This window comes from Chanodichthys erythropterus, chromosome 11, assembly GCF_024489055.1.
Source record: "Chanodichthys erythropterus isolate Z2021 chromosome 11, ASM2448905v1, whole genome shotgun sequence".
Taxonomy (NCBI): domain Eukaryota; kingdom Metazoa; phylum Chordata; class Actinopteri; order Cypriniformes; family Xenocyprididae; genus Chanodichthys; species Chanodichthys erythropterus.
In genome coordinates, this window is record NC_090231.1 from 14,698,282 (window position 1) to 14,725,638 (window position 27,357).

At 38.1% G+C, this 27,357-nt stretch overlaps 1 protein-coding gene across 5 annotated transcripts in view; it reads left to right on the top strand.

Annotated features, from left to right (window-relative positions):
* Positions 1–3,168: 3,168 nt before the first annotated feature.
* The window catches only part of LOC137030360 (B-cell scaffold protein with ankyrin repeats-like), a 45,977-nt gene continuing 21,788 nt past the window's right edge, over positions 3,169–27,357 (top strand). For all 5 annotated transcript variants that reach the window (XR_010896402.1, XR_010896403.1, XM_067400626.1 and 2 more), the window contains exons 1-7: positions 3,169–3,225; positions 5,081–5,476; positions 9,306–9,430; positions 10,562–10,700; positions 11,870–12,012; positions 20,776–20,890; positions 24,206–24,402. Coding sequence is in view for 3 of the 5 variants with exons in the window: in XM_067400626.1 (XP_067256727.1) it covers positions 3,213–3,225; positions 5,081–5,476; positions 9,306–9,430; positions 10,562–10,700; positions 11,870–12,012; positions 20,776–20,890; positions 24,206–24,402 (1,128 nt within the window). In the remaining 2 variants the exon portion in view is untranslated. The remainder of the gene's footprint in view (positions 3,226–5,080; positions 5,477–9,305; positions 9,431–10,561; positions 10,701–11,869; positions 12,013–20,775; positions 20,891–24,205; positions 24,403–27,357) is intronic.

Sequence of the window (27,357 nt, forward strand, 5' to 3'; positions counted from 1 at the left end):
CCAAATTATTATGCAATTGACATATCAGTAAGATTTCAGTACAATAAACATTCAGATTTGAGTTTTTCTAAGAAAATGTTTGTTTGTTTATTTATTCATGTCTTTTTAGATAACTGGTATCAATCTCAGACAAAATAATTTGCCAGATCTATGGAAACCCTACTTAGAGGTTGTTCCACATTATTAAGCAAGTCACAGTTCTCATGCAATATGGGGAGGAAGAAAGATCTTTCTGAAGATGAAGAGCATGAAATAGTGCAATGTTGTGCAAAAGGCATGAAAACAACTAATATTTTGTGAAACTGAATGGCGATTATCGAATTATCATAAGATAAAGGCTTATTAATGAAAGTTCCTATCATAAATATTTTTTGTATTAAAAGGGCAGCTATAAAAAAGCCAGTGTTGAGCAGCAAACAGGTATTTGAAGCTGCTGGTGTCTCTGGAGTCTCAAGAAGCTCTCCATGCAGGCTGGCAGTTGTGCGTAAAGATGCATTTTAGACACCACTAACCAAACCTAACAAAGAGAAACATTTACAGTGGGTGTAGAAATACATTTTCAAAGTTTTATTGCTGTGGTGTTTTTTTGCAGCATGGGATAGTGCATAGTGCATTGTACAATAGTGCATTGAACTATGCACTATCCTCCTTTTTATACCATAGCTGAAAATGGCCAGTTTTGAACTCCACATACTTTGCAAAAGTAAATATGTTAATACCCTCCATCTCACTTCCCAGTATTCCAGCCCAAATCATCACCCACCAGCTCCTTGCTGATGTCGCAGTCTTGTTGGAACGTGGTGGCCATTCAGCAACCATCCAGAAATCCATCCATCTAGACCATCCATTGTAGTACAGCATTAGTCAGTGAATAAAACTATTTAAAAATGAGTCTTCATGTATTTCTAAACCCACTGTAAATGTTTCTCTCTGTGAGGTTTGGTTAGTGATGGCTGAAATGCATCTTTACGCACAACTGCCAGCCTGCATGGAGAGCTTCTTGAGACTCCAGAGGCACCAGCAGCTTCAAATACCTGTTTGCTGCTCAACACTGGCTTTTTTATAGCTGCCCTTTTAATACAGTTAATTTTTTGACAGAAACTTTCATTAATAAGCCTTTATCTGACTGGGTTCTGCTATGCTCTAAATCACTCACAAATCTTATGATAATTTGATAATCTCCATTCAGTTTCACACAATATTAGTTGTTTTCATGCCTTTTGCACAACATTGCACCATTTCATGCTTTTTATCTTCAGAAAGATCTTTCTTCCTCCCCATATTGCATGAGAACTGTGACTTGCTTAATAATGTGGAACAACCTCTAAGTAGGGTTTCCATAGACCTGGCAAATAATTTTGTCTGAGATTGATACCAGTTATCTAAAAAGACATGGATAAATAAACGAGCAAACTAAAATCTGAATGTTTATTGTACTGAAATCTTACTGATTTGTCTCTTGCATAATAATTTGGAACGCAGTGTATATATATATATATATATATATATGTGTAAAGATGTGCTCATCTGTATTGTTATTTTGTTTATATGTTTGTTTGTTTGTTTGTTGGCACTTTGGTTCTTTCTCGTATTATGCATTTTTTTATTGTTTGTCATAAACTACCTTATATGTCAGATACTTATTTTTTTCTATATCTATTTGTCCATATTTGTTTTTTTTTTCTTATGTACTTGTTTGTTTGCCTAAAATAAATAAATAATTAAATTGATAAATTAGTATTTTTATCTTGCAACCATACATTTATTTAGTCTGACTGAAACTTTGATTTTGATTACATATGAAACAAATAAAAAAAAATAAAAAAAAATAAACAATGCTGTCATGTTTAAACTATGGGAAATTGTCTAATACATTTTCTCATTATTTCAAAATTGTGAAAGAATAAAGATAAATATGTTACAGTCCCTTCCAGCTTGCTGAACTAAATGGGAGAAAGTGATGACAAGAATATTTGAACATCCTCAGCATTTTGAGAGCCAAGTGGTTCTGCCCCAGAAAACCTACTCTATTCTGCACATTAAGCTAAGACAGATGAGGTGTAACCGAGCAGAGTTAGCTAGTGTGTATAAGTTTAACTACTCTAGGGACTTTTGTTTAACTAATTACATTGTCTGCTAAAAGCACCTAAGATGAGATTTTCTGTGTGTCTCTCTCTCTCTGAATTCTGAATTTCTGAAGACTGTGCTTGTCGCTCATTTTCATATAATTACAAAGAATGGGGACTGAAGCTTTCAGTCCTTTCACATAGATGCAAAGGCATCATGAACATTTTCGAAAGTGTGGGGCGGGTACAGTGTGCAGGATAGTCTATAATGCAAAAATCATATAATGCAAAAAAGTCATATAAATGCAAATCACATAAGCCAACCCCCAAGTCTCTATGAACTTTGTACACCCAACGGCTTAAAAAAATGTGTTATAGCACATCTCTCCTCTATAAGCAGAAATATTTGACACCTCACTCAGGATTTAGGAGCTGAAATTTAGTCGGGAAGAAGTATGCAGGTTAATTATAATAATAATGCTTCACATCACAAGCACCACCAACTAGAATGCAAATAATTAAATATTTCACATAATTGCATGTTTCAAAATGTTTAGAAATTCAGAATTGAAATGAAACTCTCTTTACATTTATTGACATATATTTTACTTAAATCTCCTTTTTTAATAGAAGATCTCCTGATCATCTATGAGTCAGAGGCAGAGCAGTGGGCAAGAAAACACAAGTGTTGTAGGAGGGAATGTCATCACTTCTTTTGTTATCTTGTTTTATTGTGTGTGATTATTCCACTTTAATTGCTGGCCATGTGTTTAGAGGATTTTGTGCCCACTCTGATTAACTCTCCTTCACTCATTATAACTCTTATGTACTGTATCTTTTTAATATTCATTAGTGCTCCAAGCAGTTGGAATCTCTATCTGTCTGTCTCTATCTATCTGTTTAAAACTTTTTCAAAGCTCAATAAAATATAAATTATAAGTTTAAAATTAGCAACTTCGACTTCCTATATTTAAATAAACATGCGTGTGAAAGAAAAACTTTACTATTCACACACCTGTGCCTCCATGACACGGAAACTAGCAGAGCGTTGAGAGATTGGTCAGAGTGCACAATGGTGCTGTTGTTTGATAAAACACCTTCCCCATCACAGGACACACCAGCACACATCGGTATAGAGACAGAGAGATGAGCAACACATGTAAGTTTGTTTCTTTATAGAGTTTGAGTCTTTCATTTGTTCAGTTGTTTGTTTTTCTGTTAATTTACCACTTTTACATATTCACAAATATGTTGTAAATGTCTGCTACTCACAAGATGTTTCATACAGATGGGACATGCTTTACAGCTAAATAACAAATGTGACATTTGCTTTAACTGAAGATATTTTAAACGATTTAAAAACTCGAAAAAAAGTAGCTTAACAGCTTTAAATTGTATTATATTAAATCTGTGAAATCTAACTACATCTAGCTGTATCTTAAAATGTATAAATTATCTACATAATTGCTAAATACCTTATATATATATATCCATGGTAACACTTGACACTGGTTGATCACAATGGAGTGATTACAATGGTGAATGGGATTTCACCAGGTACATGTTCCTGGATTAAAGGATTAGTTCACCCAAAAATGAAAATTCTGTCATTTATTACTCACCCTCATGCCATTTCACACCCATAAGACCTTCATTAATCTTCGGAACACAAATTAAGATATTTTAGTTGAAATCCGATGGCTCCGTGAGGCCTCCATAGGGAGCAATGACACTTCCTCTCTCAAGATCCATAAAGGTACTAAAAACATATTGACGAGAATATTTTGGTGCGCCAAAAAAAAAACAAAATAATGACTTATAAAGTGATGGCCGATTTCAAAACAATGCTTCAGGAAGAATCGGAGCACAAATTAATCATTGTATCGAAACTGCTGTTCGGAGTGCCAAAGTCACGTGATTTCAGCCGTTGGCAGTTTGACACGCGATCTGAATCATGATTCTATACGCTGATTCAAAACGCTCCGATGCTTCATGAAGCAGTGTTTTGAAATCACTAAATAAGTTGTTATTTTGTTTTTTTTGGCGCACCAAAAATATTCTCGTCGCTTTATAATATTAATATTGAACCACTGTACTCACATGAACTGATTTAAATATGTTTTTAGTACCTTTATGGATCTTGACAGAGGAAATGTCATTGCTCCCTATGCAGGCCTCATGGAGCCATCGGATTTCAACAAATATCTTAATTTGTGTTCCGAAGATTAACAAAGGTCTTACGGGTGTGGAACGGCATGAGGGTAAGTAATAAATGACAGAATTTTCATTTTTGGGTGAACTATCCCTTTAACATCTTTGTTTATCCTGAAACAACATACTAATCAACCAATCAGATTTGAGGGTCAAGTTTATGTCAAGTTAGGCTTTCAAACAGGGTTATGTGCTTCTACATGTGTTATTCACCTATAAGTGGATAAGTTATGGGTAGAGTTAGGTTTAGGGATCGGGATAGGGTTAAGACAAAATTTTTGTACAGGAATGTTGCTCTAGGATTGACAAAATATTCCTTACTTGGCAAAATCATGGTGACCTGATTACAATTGAGCCAACTCCCGTGTCCAGTTCTGTTGCCAAGATATGGTTTGCGCATGTTGCTAGGGTGTGGCTAGACAGTTGTCAAGGTGAATCAAATAAGCCAACCCCCATGTCCTTATGAACTTTGTACGCCCGATGGCTTATAAAAGACATAGCACATCTCTCCTCTATAAGCTGAATTATTTGACACCTCGTTCATAGTTGTATGACAAACATGTGGAATGATTTACAAGCTGAAATTTTGTCTAGAAGAAGTATGCAGGATAATAATAATAATAATAATAATAATAATGCTTTGCATCTCAAGCGCCACCAACTAGGACACAAATAATTAAATATTTCACATAATTACATTTCACAAATGTTTAGAAATTCAGAATTGAAATGAAACTCTCTTTACATTTCTAACAAAATTGAATAATTATTGATGTATATTTTATTTACATCCCTTTTTTTAGCGGAAGATCTCCTGATCATCTATGAGTCAGAAGCAGAGCAGTGGGCATCGTACCTGCGCTTCCACCTGACAGGCCCCATTCCTGAGACTGGCATCTGTTGTTATGATATTGCTATGGTGACCAGTCGCCAGGATGACTTCCTGAGACTGGGAGAGTACAAATGTAAGCTGCTTATCCTGTCGCGTGGCATGTTGGAGGGGCTATGCCAGCTCCGGCGGTTCTTTCTGGCTCGTGTATTGCGACCGGAGACCCGTGTGGTAATTCTCCTGTGTGGAGTGGAGAGCCTGAATCCACTGCTGGAGCTGGTCCCACTGAAGGGGGAGGAGTGCCTCCAGATCTCCAGCGAGCAGGAGCCCCAGGACTATCGATTGGCTGTGGCAGAGATTGTACACAAAGGTGAGGAGGTGAAGGTTTCGGGTCTTTTAGAAGTTGTTTGGTATTGCTCCAAGGGGCTGTAGTCTACCTGTACAAAAAAGTAAGTATCTTAAAGGTACAATTTGTGATATTTTTTTCCGCTAGAAGCCTATTCGAAACAAAGGCGTAGTTTGATGACGCCAAGTTTTAGAGCGGAAACTTGGGACATGTGGTCTCTAACTCAACGGACGGTGCAAAATAATAGGGATTGGAGTCTGGAAGAACTCATGTTCGTGGATGCGATTATTAACTTTACTGTAGTATGAAGCAGAGCAGGACCGAGTGTTGCGGGAGCTGAACGAGGAGCTGGAGCGATTGATCAACACACGCCTCACGAGCAGCGGGACTTTTATTATGACACAGTCACCGGCGCCGCTTCCGCTTTTCCGGTCATGAGTTTACGGGAGCTGTCCTTGTCGACAGAACTAGCGGCAGATGGTAAACAGTAATTATGTTCCATAAATAAGTAACACAATCCACCATAAAACGTGCAAGAAGTAAATAAGGAACTACTTGAAGCAAGCTAGTGGTTTGCTGGACGCTAGACTCTACTTCCGCATTTGTCCACGGCACTGTTGTCATGTGGTTTCTACGTCAGTAAAGGCGGTAACAAAGGTAACTGACGTCATTGACAGGCGACTGCACTGCCCCGTGTCACTGTTTAGAATGGGAATTTTCTCATGATTTACAAGTAGTTGAAAACATTAGAGATACTGTTTGTAATCAGCTGGACAAAATATATAACACTAGCCTAGTGTTTTTTTTTTTTTTTGATATTTTACTGCAAAAATTTTACATATTGTACCTTTAAGTCACACTGAATAATTAATACTAAATGAATGTTTCCCTCAAAGGACCTTAATTATCTCACAGGTAAATGCTCTGCCATTGAAACTCTCACTAGTAAATCTGCTGTGACTTTGTTTCATTTTGTGGCATTCAGAATTCCTGCTGTGTGACATAAGGAGGTCCAATTTAGTAATAATAGTAGTGGGACTTGTAGAGAACTGTCTAAGAAAGCTCACATTGAGTTGCAGGTCTACCCAGCTGAAAGTATTAACCCCCCATGCAGAAGCTGCACTGTGACAAATAGCTTGTTGTTGCAGGTTAAACAGCACCTATGGGGGGAGTTTTTATCACATTTTGCTGCTAGAATTGGTGGTCCTGGAGAATGTAATTATGGAATAGTGTGAGGAGAGAACCAGAGACTGAGCTGTTCTTGGCAAATGTGAGACTTCATTATCCCTCCTAGAGCTTGACAGGCAATTACTATCATCCCTTGTCTAAGTTACATCACATTCTGCAGTTCTTTTGAGAATGTAGTTGACTTCAGAACTGGGCATATATACAGTACAGACAGCCCATTGTTGTTTAATGTACATTTTTACTTCTGTCTAGCTAGCCAATTTGGATGAACCGTTAGACAGAACCTGAAATTCCAGACACTGAGATTGGATTTAATCTTTATTGCTATGAATTACAGGGCGTACTACACACAGTTCCTTACTTGACGGTACCATCCAATATTGGAACATATTCCTCGGGTTACTATTAATGAACCTGAAGTGGTTTTTGTTATTAATGCTTCTGAAATCCATTCTGCAGCAGTGCAAAGTCTGCCACTTGTTGATATGAGAACACTGTGTACTGTATTATCCGCTGAGGGAGAAGTGGTGAGTGCAGTTATAGTGTATTTGCTATATCAGGTTGAAGACTTAGACCCGTTTTTAAACCAGGGATTCATGTGTAAAGGAGATGAGAGTTTTACCACATTAATGCCCGTACAGCTGTTTGAAGCTCCATCTTTAAAAAATAGTTAATGCAAATTAATAGATATCTCGCAAAGAACATAGCAGTAAGTTTCACCTGTAGTTTTGCATACCATATAACTCATAAAATATAGCCTTACACATCGTTCAGATTATAATGACAGAAATGCAGCGAAGTGCCGTTTCACTGTTCTTTAACAGCTTCATGTGATGAGAAGTGCTGCTTTGCTGATGGATGCTTCAGCACAGGGCAAACAATATGCAAATGTGTGCACTTCCTCATGCGTCAAACTCAGTACTTATCACTGAATATGTAAATCTTGATCACCTCCTCTGGGAGTAATTTACTATGCTGTGAAAATGGTCACTTTTGCAATGAGGTAAAGGTTCTCTTTAGCAGTTCTAACAAATGCTTTTGAAAAATTATGTAAATATGTATATATACACTCTAAAAAACATCCGTAAAAATAGGGCACAATGTACTGATGGATATTAATCTGATGGGATTTTCCGTATTTATTTTTTTACAGGTGTTTTACCTGTATTTTGAATTTTGAACTTTGTTGTCCGTAAAAGTACTGGTCATTTTTTGCCAGTTTTTTTTACAGTGTACATTTTTGCTTTTAAACTAATTTCTCGGATTACAGGGCTGGTAAAGAAATTTTACAATGTAGTTGAAAGTACCTTCAAGTTTTCAGTGTTTAGTGAGAAAAACTTAATTTAAAGATTGGTAACTCTTTATAGAAAGTATACAGTACAGTACTTACAACTCATTTGCAAAATATTAGTTCATGATGAATTTATAGTTTACATATTGTGGACTCTACATTGTTAATATAATCATAATAATAGCCTATATATATAACATTCATTCATTGTCACTGTAATTTACAAATTATTATTAATTAGCTCATATATGTAAAGAGATAGATCCATTCAGAAACAAAATACTGCTGTGTGTTGGTTGGAGACTCACAGTTCTGCTCTCTTTGGCTTTACAGGTAATATTTTTTTACAGAAACAATGAGAATGGAGAATACCCATCCAACCTATAATCCATACAAAACAAGAGGCACAACACTAGGATTGTGAGAATCTTAATGATCTAGCTGGAGTATACTGTATTTATTAATCATTTTGCTGAGGTATGAGGGAACACCATAAAGACATTTTGGTAACACTTTACAATAAGGTTCATAAACATTGGTTAATGTATTAACTAACATGAACTAACCAGAAGCTTTGGATGCTTTCTGCTTCCCGTAGTGATGTACGCAATGTTTGCATAATTTATTACAGAGGAAGTCAATTAAATGCAATATTTGTACTTTATGTACTGCTTAATACATTGTTTGTTTGTATAAGAATAACGTTCAACATAAGCCTATACTATTAAAAAAAACAATGAAATTGGTTTTTAAATAGTATAGGCTTATGTTGAACTTTATTCTTGTACAAATAGATGCTGTATTAAGCAGTATGTTGAATTGTTTTTTTTAATCAGTTTTATTTTGATACATATGACGTGAATATTACATCACAACATGAAAAGTAAAAATACAGATTTGTGAGCATTAGTGAAACTGAAGGAGTCAGAATAAACACGAAACACACATGATCATTGTCATACGGTGAATCAGGCCAGTCATGGAAGTTATTTTGATTAAAGATAATGAGGGCACATACATTTTAAAATAATAATGACGTGCAAGGATTAATCATTTATAATAAATATTCCATTGATTTCATTGTATTTTTAAATTCTGGAATAATGTGATTCCAAAGTGTAGAACAAGTCATCATTCTGTACAGCTCAATCCTTCGTTGTAAGTATTTGATAGAGCTTGTTGGCAAGCCAACCAAAAGACTATTTCAGTAGTCAAGTCTAGATGGAAGGCAATTTGTTCAATAACTGAAATTAATTTCATAACCTGCCACAGAGGAAAAAAATGCACTAAATATCTTAAGTAATGTCTGTGAGCATCTTCATATTTCCTCAACTTATATCACTAGTAGTTCATTAATACAGCATATTTCTCCAGGTGGGCAGGCAGCAGCGGCAGATGGAAAATCAGTCCAGGAGCTGAAAGTAGGGAAGAAATTGTCTAGTGGTGCTCTTGTCACTAATCAGACTTTATTGGTCCTACCCAGCCGTGTACCATGTGAGGTGAGTCATACAAAGTTTTTTTTTTTTTTTCTTAATTACCTTCTTATGGACAATTCTCTGAATCCTGAAATATTTTCAGCTTCTTAAAAGGATAGTTCACCCAAAAATGAAAATTCTGTCAAGTACTCACCCTCATATCATTCAAAACTCTTAATATTTTCATTTATCTTCAAAACAGAAATTAAGATATTTTTATGAAACCTGAGAGATTTTATATTCGTCAAGCTTAATATAATTAATATTAATGTATTCAAAATCGCATACTATAGTAAGTGCTGCCCCCCCAATAACAGTACTGCGTAGAGGGAGAATAAGAGAAATAAAGGAGGAGATGGGGAGGAGGAGGGATGCTGGGAGAATTGTCGCTAAAATCATGAGATCACGCAGTGACTGCTACTTATATACGCTCATAATGATGATTGACAAGACTGAAAGTTTAGGCTCCTCCCGAACCTACGTTTGGAACTTCATTGAATGAGCAGAATCTCGTAGTAGGTCATCTGGGTACTTTTCTCCTACTGTTTTATGAACACTATGAATTCGGACATACTACTCGGCTCACACAATGTTTTTCGCAGCATTGTATTTGTTGTGCTCTTTGTATGTGTGTTGATGAATAAAAGGCTAAGTTAAACATGTTAATCAAAGTGACCATATCTTTTCAGAAGACAATGTCTTTATGCACTTTTTGAAGCTTGAAATTTTGGATGGAATGGACTTTAAATGGACAGAATTCTCTCAGGTTTCATTTGAAGATGAAAGTCTTGTGGGTTTGGAATGACATGTGGGTGATTAAATTATGAAAGAATTTTCATTTTGGGGTCAACTATACCTTTAAGCATTTATATTTAATCATTTAGCAGGTAACCATAATAAAACTGCATTGGCAGTAATATATATATGAATCTTGAACACTCAAAAATGATTAGTTGCAGTCTATTCGTCAAGGGCAGATAAAGCAGGGGCTTTAAAATTGCTACTGAAGCATTAGATAATTTCATACAGCTGGGCCAAAAATTCTGCGAGCACTCTATGTTTGCAAATTCTTAACACTGCCATCTACTGTGCTAGAGCACTTCACAGTATGTAGGTTAGGTAGACTGAATATTGCCATGCTGCGTGTTTTCACAGAATCCAGGGGAGATATTCATTCTTCTGCAGGAGATCATGGCCAGCAAAGATGCAGAGGTGGAGTTCAGTGGGAACAAGCAGCGAGTGAGAGTGAAGCCTGTGAACTGGAATGGAAGCACACTGAGTGTCACTGCACCTGGTATTAAGGCCTACATAGATGTTTACTTTTTATTTATTTTTTATTTTTTAAATGAAAGGGTGTTAAAAAATATAATTGTGGTATTTTGACTCTAATCAGCTAAATGTGACTATGCTGCATGAAAATATTAACACTGGTGGAAACTTTAAAAATCGCTACTTAATCGGAATGGTACGAAACTCAGTGACTTTTATGGCAGTCACTAATACAAAATTTGACACTTCAAAAAAAAAATACTAATAATAAAATATAAAAAAAATAATCAAAAAATAGTCTTTGAGAATGTCTAAATATATATACAAATCCACAACTTAATAAATGTAAGTATTTATGTCTAAAAACAACAAGAATTTATAAGCCTTTTAATATGGAGCTATATAGGAATCTAGTGGTTACATCATGGCATTACAGATGTTTCTTTTTTACTCCCACCAGATGGCCTCAATTTGCCTTCAAAAATTGGATTTTAAAGGCATGGTCTCTGTTTTATCATAAAATACATCTTTAATTTAAAAGTATTAAAAAAAATAGAGTGGGAAAAATATAGCATAATTATTGCATAAATATTATGTAGTACCACAAAATTATCTCAAAATACAAAATAAAAAATAAAAAAATATTTTTGAATAAAATATTGATTGGTCACTTTTGACTGTGAACGACACAAGTGTGACCCCCAAATGAACAATACCAGGGGGTTAAGATACAGTATTATAATATTAACATTATGATTTTCTGTAAAGCTGCTTTAAAACAATGAATGAGAAAAGCTCTATACAAATAAATTTGACTTGACATGACTTAGCATTTTAAAGGAAAAGATGCCACAAAATGATAACTGTCAGTATTTACTCACCCTAATGTCATTCCAAACCTGTGTTACTTTCTTTTTTATTCTTTTTGGTGCAATTACAATAAATTGGAAATAAAGCTTTCAAGTTTAAAAAAAACAACAAAACTGACAGTTGAACTGTCATATGAATTACATGGCAGCACAAGTCTGAAGCCAGTCTCTATTTGTTGTAATAGCACTGAAAAGAATGACCAATATGTTAACATGGCTGTGAGTTTTTTTGGTTTTGTTTTTTTGGTGAACTTTCATTGAAGAAACCGCTACATATAGTGTTCATAATATTGTTCTTTGGTAGTAATATAACCTGTGTTTGCAGATTTTACTGCTGGTGAGGTGCTTGTGACACTTTACAGTAAAGGCCTGGTTAAAGGCAATGCCTGCTTACAATACTACACCAACCTGGGTGATGTTGCCCAATTCCTCCAGCAGGCTGCAGATCCTGTGAAGTTTATGTGCCAGGTAACCACATTTATGTTGTGTCTTGCTGTAAAAAGGCTTTTAATCTGAAATTAAGCTTTAAGCCACATTCTTAAGACCCAGGTATTCTTCATTTTTGGCGCTCCACTCAGTCTTGCACACAGTCATGTCATGCACAGCTTTAAAAGTATACTCAACCACGGACGTGCACAGATAGATGAGTTTGACACATGCGCAATGCAATCGCTTTTTTATACTCTACCAGCACTGAGTTGTGTCAGTTACAGGACATTCGCTCGGAAGGAAAGAAGAAGAAAAGTAGTGGATCACTCATGACACAGCCATTGCATGCAAAGTTTAGAACAAGCACCAAGACAAGGCAAGGCACATTTATTTCTAAAGCACATTTAAAAACATGCAGTGCTGACCAAAAAGTGCTTGTACAAAATAAAACAATAAAATAATAACATACTGACAAGAAAACACTTAAATGAATAAAACTACATTGATCCAAATGGCAAAGAAAGAAAAAAAGTCTTCAGTGAGCTTTTAAAACTTTCAACATCAGAAGACATTCTATGTGTACAGGCAAATCATTCCACAGGCGTGGAGCAACAACAGAAAAAGCACAATCACCTTTTAACTTCAAACGAGACCATGGCACAGTCAGCATCAACCTATTTGAAGACCTAGAACATTTCCGGTGGTGAAGATATCTAGTGTATTGTGGAGCCTGGCCATTTAACCCCTTATACACATACGTAGGGCAGTCGTGGCCTAATTGTTATCGAGTCTGACTGGTAAACCAAAGGTTGCTGACCCCCAAAGGTTGCTAACCCCCAATCGCTCCCCAGGTGCCACAGTATAATGGCTGCCCACTGCTCCTGTTGTATATCATGGTTTGCAGTGTGTGTGTACTCACTACTTTCTACTCTGCTCCTGTCTTTGCACTAACTTGGATGGGTTAAATGCAGAGGACAAAAATTTCGAGTATGGGTTACCATACTTGGCCTTCATGTGTCAATTTCACTTTCACTATACACATTGAATTTAACACAATATTCAGCCAGCAACCAGTGTAGTGAAGCCAGAACAGGAGAAATGTGTTTCCTATTCTAATTCCAGTAAGAAGGCTGGCAGCATTGTTTTGTACCACTTGAAGGTGGGATAAAGAGGACTGAGCCACAGTGAGTTACAGTAATCCAGCCGAGAGGAAACAAAAGCATGAATCACTGTCTCCAAATCCTTTACTGATAAAAATGCTTTCAATTTTAAAATGGATCTGAAATGATAAAAGCCACTCTTCAACCCTGAATTGATTTGTTTATCAGATTGAGGCCATTATCAAAAATGATTCCCAGATTTCTAGCATGAACATGAGAATTCACAGATAAAGGACCCAGATTGTTGTTTATCTGTATAATAGATGCTGGTGGTCCAAAGACTACAATTTTAGATTCATTCAACTGCAGCATGTAAGAAAATTAGCTGCCAGCCAGCATCTACCCTCTGCAAGGCAGTCCAACAAAGACTGCATGTCATAATTTTCAAAAGGAGGTATAGCTGGGTTTCAAATAAAAACGATGGAGAAGGATATGCTGCTGTGTTTGTTCTTGGAACAGTGTGTTGTTTTGTATTACTCTTCTTCAACTACTGCACTATAATCACACCTACTTTTTGCCACCTAGTGGACTCTTCTGTCTCAACATTCACCTTGCGCATGCGCTGTTGTGCACTCACTATCAGTGCACGCAGACAAAAAATTGGGCAGGCTGCACACGGGCATCTGCGGACCCTCCATATGATGAAAATTACCTCATGCAGACACTGGACAGTGTGCAGAACATTGCAGAACACAGATGGCAGAAGTACACTTTGGGCTTTAAACAAATTGATTCATAATAATATGTTCAGCTTCTGCCATTAAGTGAATCAGGATTTATTAGGGTCTCATGCCACAGATGTGAATGATTTAGATATAACTGTAGTTAAAGCTGCAGTCCGTAACTTTTTTTGGTTAAAAATGATCCAAAATCAATTTTTGAGCAAGTACATAACCAGTCAGTGTTCTGAACTATCTCCTTACCTTAGCCTGACTTACAGCTTGTAATAATGTTGTATAATAAAATCGGTACTGGTGGGTTTCCGCTGGAAATTCGAGCATGCATGCGTTCATCTTTGCGTCATTATATCATGTCTGTGAACAGAAAGGAGTATTCCCAGCTAGTAGGCTATATGGCATGTGAGGATGCTGCTGGTAGCGGATCATTTATAGCCTTTTCTCACAGCAGCTGCAATAATTAAACTTATCATTCTGATGGCGGATTGTAATCCAGAAAGGTCCAAATGACAACCATCAGTGAAAACTGGAGATTCACCCATAGCCAAAAGCAAAAGACTTCAGACTGCAGAGTGGATAAAGAAATTGAAATATACAGGTAATGCTAACACACTATAGTCACGCAATGCTGATGTTGTTAACATTAACCATGTGAGAACAAAGTATAACAATAATAATTTGCATGGTTTGACGTGATCCGAACTAATCGATCGATTTATTGTAATGCTTTTATCTCAGTTCAATCATGACAACTCTCGGAGTGAATAGATTCAACCAGCATTTTATTAGCATGGAGCATGGAATGTACATAGGCTTGATTTTGGCGGACGAGATCTGCTTACGCTGCTGCTGCTGCTGAGCAAATACGTAATTGTTCAGCTTAGTCAAATATAACAAGAAAGGAAAGGCTGCTGCAGACTGATAGAACCCCCCGTAGCAGATCTCTACAGGTGGCGCTGGGGAGGAGGTGGGATTATAGGAGTTCTCATATTGTGCGGCGTGCTGATCGCAGCTAGGATACGGTATAAATAAAGCCACGTAAATGAAGAAGTACCTCCGATTGGTTGGTGTCGTAGAACTAAAAGAACCAATCAGCAATAGGTTGAATCAGCGATGACTGAACTTTGTATTTGGTCAGAACAAAAGTGGCAGACATGTTACTTATTCAGGTGACATTTTCTGGTGAAAATTCTTATTTTGGTCAGATGTAGAATCTGTGATTCTGAAATATAGTATCCATACCGGTGTGGTGATGCTGATGCACAACCCACATAAAGATGATAATTCTGCAAATAACTGCAATTGCAGGTTTTAAACAGAGATGGTGACAAAGAAGCAAAATTTTATGGACTGCAGCTTTAAGCAAAAGTTACAAATAATTTATAAAGCTGAAAATGTTCAGCTTAGATTCTGTCCACTGCTAGTTTTCAGTGTTTAACGATGCTACAGGGGTTTTCCACAACAAATTAAAGGAAACATTTACTGTTGCTGGCAAGCCTATGTACAATTTTATAGTCATACAAATGGTTTATTGTGCCCTGTGACCAATGTATAAATTAGTATACAAAGTGCTAAATGACAGTTCTAATGTTTTTTTATTACATTTATTTTTTAGAAAAGAGTTTAATATCTAAAAAATATTGAACACCATCCATCATCAGTCTTTTCTTTTATCAGTCCTGTATTACATATTCTGCTCTAATCCCTTAAAGCTCTAATCTTATGTGAGCATCTCTAGGGTGTATTTAAGAGGTTCTCTTGCCTTTTTACTTTTGCAGTCTTCAGGATATTAGGGGTTAAGCCACACGCTTTTTCCATGCTCCTAATTGACTGCACATTAGAAATAAGACGGACGCAATACAGACACATTCAGAGTATAGTTTTAAAAGATGGTAAAGCATGTTAGACTATATTGGCTGATGAAGTAACTTTATTATGGATGGCTGTCATCTTTTTACTATAAATTTTTATTTTATGTTTATTGGCATTCTGGGTTGATATTTTTAAATAACTCACAAGAGAATACATATACTGTATTTGTAACAGTTTAATCTATTTAATTTAAAAGGTATATCTTATTTTAAAGGTTTAAAATAATCTGTTTAAAAATTCTGGCTGAGCCCCCAGCATGAGTTTTTCAAGGCGACCATTATTTAGAACGTATCACTTTATTGTTTCCCTCATGCCTCACTCTCTACACAGAGAGAGGTTTCCCCCATTTTTTCCTCCCGCCTGGACCAGCGCCCCTCTACCATCGTGAGCGACCTGGTCTCGTTTGGGGGATCCGATGACGAGCCACTGGATGACAGCATGTCCCTTCAATACACAGTCCTTCTGTTCGGGCTATCTCTGGCTCTTTACGAAGTGCATGGATGCGGCTCTCTCCCCTCTGAGACAGATGGGCGTACGCATACTAAACTACCTTGAGGACTGGCTCGTTCTGGCCTAGTTGGAGACGGAGCTAATATCACACAGATCCATCCACTTAGAGTGCTTGGGGCTCAGGGTCAGTTTTCCCAAGAGCTTGTTATCTCCTAGCCAACGTGTTTTGTTTCTGGGGATGGTTCTAGACTTGACCCGCACGAGGGCCGTAATCTCGCCAGAGCGATCTCTGGCCATTCAGCAGCTCATGGAAACTTTTACGCCTGGAACTTCTCTGCCGCTCAGATTTCCGAAGATGCTAGGTCTCATGAGCTCAGCATCACCAGCTCTGCAACTGGACCTGCTTCGCATGCGCCCACTGCAGTTCTGGCTGAAGCAACGGGTCCCACCCCAAGCCTGGCAGCATGGTCACTGCCAGGCTGTGAACCAGGCTTGTGTCGCAACCCTGGCCCCTTGGGTGAACCCCTGCTGGTTCAAACAGGGTGTGGCTATTGGGAAAGTGATCAAGAGGAAGGTCGTCTTCACAGATGCTTCCAAAATAGGTTGGGGACCTCTGTGCGATGGCCGTTCGGCCTTCGGCACTTGGAACGGCCCGGAAAGCGAGCTTCATATCAACCGCCTGGAGATGATGGTGGTAAATCAAGCTCTCCAAACTTTCCTTCCTCTCCTGGTGGGACACCATGTCTTAGTCAGATCAGGCAGTATGACGTTGGTGTCCTTCATAAATCGCCAGGGCGGGCTCTCTTCAAAGCCCCTCTTCACTCTAGCAAAAACCATACTAGAGTGGGCCCAGTGCAACCTGCTCTCGTTGAGAGCAGCACAAATACAGGGTGTTCTGAAAACAGGGGCGGACATGACAAGAGGAATGGTCGCTTCACCCCCGCACGGTTCAGAAAATTTGGGATGTCTTCGGGGGGGCAGAGGTCGACCTCTTCGCCTCAGAAGACAATTATCGTTGCCCAGTCTATTTCTCAAAGAACAGAGATGCGCTGGTCCACGACTGGCCCAGCCTCCTCCTTTATGCTTTCCTGACGAATCAGGCAGGGTGCTCACAAGGTCCTCCCGGTGGCTCCTCTATGCAGGAGCCAACCATGGTTCTCGGACTTATCTCAGTTATCGCCCATGATGCCATGGCCGATTCCTCTAAGATGAGACCTCCTTTCTCAAGCGAGAGGGACAATATGGTACCCCAGACCCGAGCTGTGGGATCTTCATGTGTGGTTTCTCAATGGGAGCTTGAAAAAATCCCTGAGAACATCTTAAATACTATCTCACAAGCTAGAACTCCATCTACAAGACGTCTCTACTCCCTTAAATGGTCCGTCTTTGCTCCCTGGTGACATATCCCAGATATTGTCCTTCCTTCAAGACTTAATGGATAGAGGCCGTACTCCCTCTACTCTTAAGGTCTATGTCGCAGCTATAGTGGCCTCACATGCTTCAAGTCAAGTCAAGTCACCTTTATTTATATAGTGCTTTTTACAATGCAGATTTAGTTTTTCCTTTTAAAGAATAGTGTCAATGCAGGCAGATCAAAAGCACTGTTGAATAAATGTCAAGGATACTATTGAATATCAAATGTCAAGTCAAATTAAATTAAATTAGGGCTGCACGATTAATCGTAATTTATCACGATAATGATATCTGCTTCTCTCGATTGATTTTAAATAATCGTCACGATATTGGCCCGCTCTATGAAAATGAACATAATTTGGAAATATTGGAAGTAATATTAGGAATTTCGCTGTTTTATCTTTTGAAGTTCCTAAAGGTTTTACCAGTTTTCATAATGTTGATCAGCTAGAAATTATTTTTCTTTGCTTTACGAATTTGCCGGGCAATTTGAATCTGGTTTGTCTTATTGCAAATGAATTGTGTTGCTTTAAAATCTAATGTGAATACATATTACAAAGCCCTCACCAAAACCATGTTTTGTATTGATTTACCATCTAACGAAGTTATCATAGTTGGTTAAATTTAAGTCTTTGTTCCACCTACAGGCCTTTTGGGTGAAGTGTAGGTTGGTAAAGAACTTGCAAAATAGCCATAGTTACATTACTCTTTTGATAGAATAAACATGATTAATAATCGTGATTATAATTTTGAGGAAACTGTGGCACTGGCTGTCGTGTTGATGATGTCTTCACAATGGATGATCTAGTCGACTCGATCTCTGCTGATACAGGGCTGCGTTGTGGTCGTGTCAAGGCACCGGTCCTCGGTCTCATCTGGAAACGGCCCCGAATCCGGTTGACTATGGTAGACCTCGGGATAAACAGAAAGACTAATATTAGCATAGATGCCATTCTTTTTCTGATGTAACAAGTGCATCTTCTGTAGAAGGGCAGTCAATAGGGAGAAACAACCTTGTTGTTTGCTTCCTGAAAGGGTCCAGGAGGCTGAGTCCTCCTTGTACTTTCACGGTTCCTACCTGGGACCTTTCTGTGGTTCTTAGAGGCCTTAAAGGCCCTCCCTTTGAGCCAATCCAGACTGCCGACTTACGGCCCCTGTCCCTAAAAACCACCTTACTGATAGCTTTAGCATCGGTTAAGCATGTGGGAGATTTACAAGCACTCTCTTTGAGCCCCCACGTCTTGAATTCGGGCCTAACGATTCCAAAGTCGTCCTGAAACCGTGACATGGATACGTCCCGAAAGTCCTATCCACACCCTTTATGGTGTAGATGGTCATTCTCTCCACTCTTCCTCCTCCTCAGGATGATCAGAAGTTGAACCTACTCTGTCCTGTCAGGGCTATGAGGATCTACATCGCCTCTTTTCGTCAGGCGGAAAAGCTTTTTGTCTGCTTTGGTAGCCGTACAAAAGTTCTTCTGATCACGAAGCCCAGATTATCCAGATGGATAGTCAATGCTATAGTACTCGCTTACTCCTCCTTAGGCCTACAATGCCCTTTAGGTGTTAGAGCACATTCCACGAGAGGCATGGCCTCCTCTTTGGCATGGTCCTCTGGCGTGTCCATTGCCGAAATCTGTGCGGCGGCCGGCTGGGCCTCATCGTCCACATTTGTCAGGTTCTATAATCTGGACATTCCTTCATTAAAGATGTAGGTCCTTTCTGCATAAGCCTCACAGTTGTGACCAGCTTACAATTTTCCATTATGGCCCCGACCATGTCTGGGTATGACTATATTTTGTGATCCCTATATGCGTCTTAGACCCCACTGGCGCTTAGGCTATATAGGATTGGAGAATGACTACAGTGTCTTTCAGTCCCCGATTGTCTGGGCCATCCTGTCCTATGGGTATCCATCGCAAGCCCTGTCATCCCCCCTTCATAGCACAGTGTGATCGGACTGTCCCCGTAGCATCTTGTCTTATAATAAAACAAACAACACAGTACGAGTGTAGTATCGAAAGGGAACGTGCTTGGTTACTTACGTTTTCGGTTCCCTTAGATATGGAACGAGTACTGCGTACTTTGCCGTGCTACTCGCAGGACGCCTCATGCTGTTGCTTCAGTCGAATGAAATCAGTTTGCCAAGGTGAGACGGCCACAAATTTAGCCCGATACCCTGCCAAAAGGTGGGCTCGACCGGGCTCACTCACCATTGGGTATCCATCGCAAGCCCTGTCATCCCCCCTTCATAGCACAGTGTGATCGGACTGTCCCCGTAGCATCTTGTCTTATAATAAAACAAACAACACAGTACGAGTGTAGTATCGAAAGGGAACGTGCTTGGTTACTTACGTTTTCGGTTCCCTTAGATATGGAACGAGTACTGCGTACTTTGCTGTGCTACTCGCAGGACGCCTCATGCTGTCGCTTCAGTCGAATGAAATCAGTTTGCCAAGGTGAGACGGCCGCATATTTAGCCCGATACCCTGCCAAAAGGTGGGCTCGACCGGGCTCACTCACCATTGGGTCACGCGGCTCCCCCATGCATCATTGGTTCGTTTACTTACAACACCACAAACCAATGGCTGTGTAGTTTCACTGCATGATTTAAAAAGGCTTCAGAAATCGTAGAAAAGGAGTCTTATAATAAGACAAATGATGCAGTACTTGTTCCGTATCTAAGGGAACCGAGGTTACGTTAGTAACCCAGTACGTTTGCGCCTGCAGAGAATCGGACCTGTTGAATTTACAACACACAAATTCATCCACTTCTCCAGAAATACATGAAAGTAAGTGACCCGGTGAACTGGGGAAGAGTAGAGTAAACGTTAAAGTTAATTACACAATGTGTATCTTACATTAATAAAATGTGTTGTATAATTATGATGAAAAGGATTGTTATTGCTGCTTCTATAGACATCAGTGTGTATTTTACAAACTCTAAATGTATTGTTTTGTTAGTACTTATGTGTATTTAAATGTCTGAACCTAAAATAAACATTATGCGGTTGAAAACAATGCATATTTGTGATATATGAAAAGCGCTGTGTGCGTCCGTCTCTAGTTTTGCGCCAGCCAAAGCGCGCAAGCAAATTTGAATTTGGCAGTTGTCTGACCAATGGCAGATGAGGGAGTGTTTGGGAATTATATTTGCACTTAGGCTAGTGCCACACTCTTTGGCTTTGAAGAATTTTTAAGGTTTATAATATGTCTTATGTTTATATTAAGGCCTTTCAGGTGTCTTCGATGGAGAAGCTGGATCAAACTCTAGCTTCTTGTGTGATGCAAAAAATGCCGACAGGAGGTTTCCAGGGCTTGCATTGTGATCAGTCTCCTGCTAGGGGTAAGAGCTTCTCTAGTTTTGTTTAGCTATTTTAACCCATTTTAGGTCTCACCCACTGCTAGCAGACAGCAATTTCTAGATCAGCACAAAAAGGCTAATGCTACCAGCACTTTATTTTACAGTCTGTTATAGGCATGAATAAATGATGGAGGGAAGCCGCCTCAGCCCACAGAAGTGCTTTACTGTGCACTTGTTCCTTCGACATGTGCCTCCCTGCCCACATAAATACAGCATGACCCAGATCCACTGCAGTTTAACATGGAGCAATTGGCAATGTTATTGTGTATGCACAAAATATTGTCTTAAAACCAGTGCATTGAAAATACTACACTATTGAGAATAAACCTTTTTTTTTGTCTGCAATTTTTTGCCAAAATTTAATTAATGTAATTGTACCTTTAACTTTACATTAACTGCTAAAGATCAACTCGTACATGTTTTGAACCTTTAGATTACGGAATTAAAATGGAATTAAAATGGGATGTGATCTGCGTTGCATGTTGACTTTAACATCCTAATCATAATTTTGATGAGACAGTCAGGGGCCGTTCACACAGAACGCAGTTTTCTATTGCACTGCATTGCTTTTCCATTATTGTTTAAAGTAAATGCGTTGTCTTATCATGTCTTTTGCAGTGTCTCATGCATGACACAGAATTCTAAAAATGTGGCCCTCAAGTTAAAAGTATTTCAGCGTTTAAAAATGTGTCTCTAGACCTTGTGTTATGAAGACTGTTATGAATTTTAGTTTTTACTGACATTGAGCCAGTGTTTATTTGTTTGTTGGTTTGTTATTTGTCAGAAGACTTAAGTATATTTGCCTGGTTATAAACTTAGCCCATGTTGCGCCTTTCCTTTATTATTTTTATTATTATTCATTTTTGACACAATGCTCCGTTTTTGTTTTTTTCTTTCATCTTTATCTCTGGTTTTTGCTCTCTATACTCAATAATTAAAAAATACTATGCCTTTCTTCAGTCTCTTTCTTGCTCTGTCTTTCTTTCTCAAAAGCTCTATGAATAATTAGTCTTTCCAATTTCCCAGTGGTATGTCATGAAAGCGGTATCTATCTGCTGAGGGAAATAAAGTCAGTGTTAAATTGACCTTTGATTCTGCTTGACTGAAATTTGCATTACCTTTCCTATGAGACAACATCTCCTTCAAACTTCCTGTCTGTCTAATTGTCTCCATTAATACAAACCCGATTCCAAAAGAGTTGGGACACTGTACAAATTATAAATGAAAACAGAATGCAATGATGTAGTTTCAAGTTTCAAATTTCTATATTTTATTCAGAATACAACATAGATGACATATCAAATGTTTAAACTGACAAAATGAATCTTTTTAAGGGAAAAATAAGTTGATTTTAAAATTTCATGGCATCAACACATCTCAAAAAAGTTGGAACAGGGCCATGTTTACCACTGTGTGGCATCCCCTCTTCTTTTTATAACAGTCTGCAAACGTCTGGTGACTGAGGAAACAAGTTGCTCAAGTTTAGGAATAGGTGTTTCCCATTCTTGTCTAATACAGGCTTCTAGTTGCTCAACTGTCTTATGTCTTCTTTGTTGCATCTTCCTCTTTATGATGCGCCAAATGTTTTCTATGGGTGAAAGATCTGGACTGCAGGTTGGTCATTTCAGTAACCGGATCCTTCTTCTACGCAGCCATGATGTTGTAACTGATGCAGTATGTGGTCTGGCATTGTCATGTTGGAAAATGCAAGGTCTTCCCTGAAAGAGACGACGTCTGGAAGGGAGTATATGTTGTTCTAGGACTTGGATATACCTTTCAGCATTGATGGTGCCTTTCCAGATGTGTAAGCTGCCCATGCCACACGCACTCATGCAACCCCATACCATCAGAGATGCAGGCTTCTGAACTGAGCGCTGATAACAACTTGGGTTGTCCTTGTCCTCTTTAGTCCGGATGACATGGCGTCCCAGATTTCCAAAAAGAACAGTCCATTTTAAATGAGCCTTGTCCCAGAGAAAACGCCTGCACTTCTGGATCATGTTTAGATATGGCTTCTTTTTTGACCTATAGAGTTTTAGCCGGCAACGGTGAATGGCACGGTGGATTGTGTTCACTGACAATGTTTTCTGGAAGTATTCCTGAGCCCATGTTGTGATTTCCATTACATTAGCATTCCTGTATGTGATGCAGTGCCGTCTAAGTGCCTGAAGATCACGAGCATCCAGTATGGTTTTCCGGCCTTGACTCTTATGCACAGAGATTGTTCCAGATTCTCTGAATCTTTGGATGATATTATGCACTGTAGATGATAACTTCAAACTCTTTGCAATTTTTCTCTGAGAAACTCCTTTCTGATATTTCTCCACTATTTATCGCCACAGCATTGGGGGAATTGGTGATCCTCTGCCCATCTTGACTTCTGAGAGACACTGCCACTCTGAGAGGCTCTTTTTAAACCCAATCATGTTGCCAATTGACCTATGTTGCAAATTGGTCCTCCAGCTGTTCCTTATATGTACATTTAAATTTTCCGGCCTCTTATTGCTACCTGTTCCAAACTTTTTTGGAATGTGTAGCTCTCATGAAATCCAAAATGAGCCAATATTTGGCATGACATTTCAACATCACATTTCTCACTTTCAACATTTGATATGTTATCTATATTCTATTGTGAATAAAATATAAGTTTATGAGATTTGTAAATTATTGCATTCCTTTTTTATTCACAATTTGTACAGTGTCCCAACTTTTTTGGAATCGGGTTTGTAGTTTAGTTAGTTTAGTCAGTTATACACATGCTAGTTAGATAATTTGATAGTCTTAAGTCTTGTACAGCCTGGTTATTGTAATATTGTATTTAAGCAAATGTGTTATTTAGATTATAGTCAGGTAAATGCACATGAGTAATAAAATAACATGAATATTCTTATATACATATCTTAGAGATCTACCTAAGCAATACAAATTACTGCACTTGTTTTGTTTAGCTTTGTTCTACAAATCTTGTTCTCTAACGCCCACTCAGAACATAAACATTGCATGTTGATTGTTTTTAAGACACTTATTTATTAGGCTGAAGTGATGAGCTATTAACACCACGAAGTAATCTAACGCCATTGTGTTTAGTTAATGAAAGTCAACTCATTTAAATGGAGCTCTTTTAATGAGATCTACACTGTAAAACTTGGAAATGTATTTCTCGTAAAAGTCTTTCTTTGGTATAACCTGAAGTAGTCAGTTAGACTGTCAATAAAACCAGTAAAATTAAATTTTACAATATTAAACACATTTTTTAGGTTACCTGACAAAACTGTGTTGATTTTTTTTTCACCCTAGAGTGTAGTTCAGAGGACATTCCTACTCTCCTTCATTTTGCTGCCCAGCATGGATTACGAGATCTGGCCAGTGCTCTGCTGCAGTGTCCTGGATCCCGGCAGGCCCTAAAGGTCTCCGACAGTCATGGATATACACCACTGGATCTTGCACACGTACATGAACACAAAGAGCTCTACATCGTCCTACAGGAGTCACTGGTGAGTGAAACTGTTATTACGTAAGATCATCTACATTTTTTTTAACCTACAGAGGTCATGTCTGCAGATTCACAGGAAAGATTCTTCCACATTATAAAGTATTAGTCATCTAAGCAGAGCAAACTGACTCTTACAATTAGAAGCACCACCAGAAAGCAACTAGATATTGCTTCAGACGTATATAACACAGCCACAAAGTAAAGATGCACTTTTCAGAAAAGCAACCAATTTATCCAATATAGTAACATGGTATCTGTTGGTTTGGGGTCAAAAAAAGTAGGCAGAAGTCAATTCAAGTCACTTTCATGTTTATAGCACTTCATACAATAGAAATGGTTTCAAAGCAGCTTTACAGTAATAAACAGGAAAATAACAGAATTAATGATGCAAGCTTCATCAAATAGCCAGATTTAAATTCTGCTGTATAGAAGCTATAGCAAGATAGTGTCATTATTCACCTCAGTTCAGTTAAGTATTGATTCAGTTCAGGTCAATAACTGTGTAAAGTTAATTCATTACAAAGCATGTTAAATTCTACTGTAAAGCAGCTCTCCAGAAGACAATAGTATCATTATTCAGCTCAGTTCTGTTCAAGTTTTGTTCTCATTCGATAGTGTCAGTGTTAAATAATTTCTTATTTCTTGGGCTTCACTTTTTGACTTTCTCTGTGTCTTGGGATTTTTCCATTATGCACATCATGTACCTACCTAGACAAAACAAGAAGTAGTAGTCCTTGGACACAGCGACACTCTCACACACAACCAGAAGTTGAAGACGCACATACATTTCTTATTTGTTATATATTTCTTGAAATTCCATACATGGAACCCTCAGTCTTCTGATGAGCTAAGGTTTGTTGGTAAGGTTTGATTCTTAAGTCGTATGATTGGATGCTCAAGCCATCCTGGAGATTGTTGTTTGACCTAGGTCTATAAATATTACCCTTCTACCTGAATACATCTGAGAATGCTTTGTACCACACTTTATCTGTGTCTGCTTGGTCATTCTCACGAAGCCTCGCGCTGCTGCTGCCACACATCACAGGGATTGAGGCGCCTGTTTCTAAACTGATGACTGAGACTACAAATATTCTACCTATTATTGAGATTTTGATCTATAGTCAAATCAGTGATATTATTAAGTGTCCCCAACAAAGAAAGCCAAAGGTGACAGTGGAACCTTATCAGGTGATATGAAGAAAAAGCCGTAGGAGAAACCAGGCTCAGACAGGGGACCAGTCCTCCTCTGGCCTAGATAAATGGACATGGTGTTATTTTGATTGGAATACTTCACACAGGCATTAGGGGAAGAAAGAGTTGTAGTCTACCCAGCAGTTTGAAACATGAAGGTAGAGCTGCCATTGAGCAAATAGTACACAACTGGCTTATCAGTGGCCTTAAGCACGATGAACATCCTTCTGGTTGAAACTGCATTTAGGTACCAACTAGTCCTGGCATGACACGTTCATAGCTGATCATGGGGATCAGTGCCGAAGACTCATATATTCGCTGAGGTTTTTGCTGAGGATCTGTCTCGAGGGCTTGTCTTGTTTTCAAATGCTAGAAATTTGGCTTTCAAATAAAAAGATTATCAAATAGCACACTCAGGTTCCTAATTGATGACAAAGACTTGACAGAGAGCAGCCATCAAGAGTTAGACAGTTTTCTAGGTTATTACATGCAGAAGTTTTTGGTCCAATAATTAAAACCTTTTTTTTTTTCCCTGAATGTAGTAGTAGAAAAATAATTATTAGTCATCCAATTTTTATATCAACTATGCATTCTGTTAGTTTTAAATTGGTATGCTTTGTTTAACTTGAAGAAATATAGAGCTGAGTATCATCAGCGCAACTGTGAATACTCTCATACTCCCAAGGGTAGCATGTAGAGGGTGACAAGCAACGGTCCTGGTACTAAGCCTTGTGATTCTCTATCAAAGCCAGCACTAAGGTCCAGTAACACTAATAGAGATATGCCACAACGATCAGATGACAAAAGAAAATAATTTGTAACTCTGATTAGAGCAGACTGGAAATCCTCACAAATATCAATTTTCTCTGAAAAAGAACGTAGTTGTGAGGATATTTTTGTGATTTAATATTTTTGATAGAAAAGGTATTTGAGATTGGTCTGTAGTTAACTAATTCTCCAGGATTGTGTTTTTTAATGAGGCTTGATAACAGCCATCTTGAAAGTTTTGGGGACATATCCTAATGACAATGATTAATTAATAATAATAATAAGAAGAGAATTGACAACTTCTGGAAGAAAGCTTAATAGGGTCTTAATAGGGTCCAACATACAGTACATGTCAAAAGTTCGGAAACATTAACCTTTTTAAAATGTTTTTTTAAGTCTCGTGCTCACCAAGGCTGCATTTATTTGATGAAAAATCCAGTGAAAACAGTAATATTGCAAATCTTACAAACTAAAATAGCTGTTTTGTATTTGAATATATTTTAAAATTTGTACAATGTACAAAACGAACAATATACAAAATACCTCCACATATTCCTCGATAGTGAGGTCACACTGACAAAGGTGTAAGAGACAAACTGCTGGGTCCATAGTTTAGGTCTAGCATTCTGTCACCAATCAACTGAAGGCGAGTTGCAGCTGAACCCATGTGCAGTTTCTTAATGTGAACATGAAACCAATACAAAATAAACAAAGACTTGACTTGAACCATAGACTAGAAACAAGAACATAAACTTGAATAAAACAAACTCACCAACAGAGGTAACAGGGAACAAAGCTAGACAAGAGACAATGGTAAAATGGGGGCTATATTTACACAAGGACTAATGACTAAACAAGGAACAGCTGTGAACAATCAAACAATGAGCCAATGACGAACAGAGCAGAGTATCACATGACAAGACAGTTAAAGTATAACAGTTAAAGCTCTTGTCATATAGTCGCAATGTAATATTGTGTCACGTTTATCAACATATCG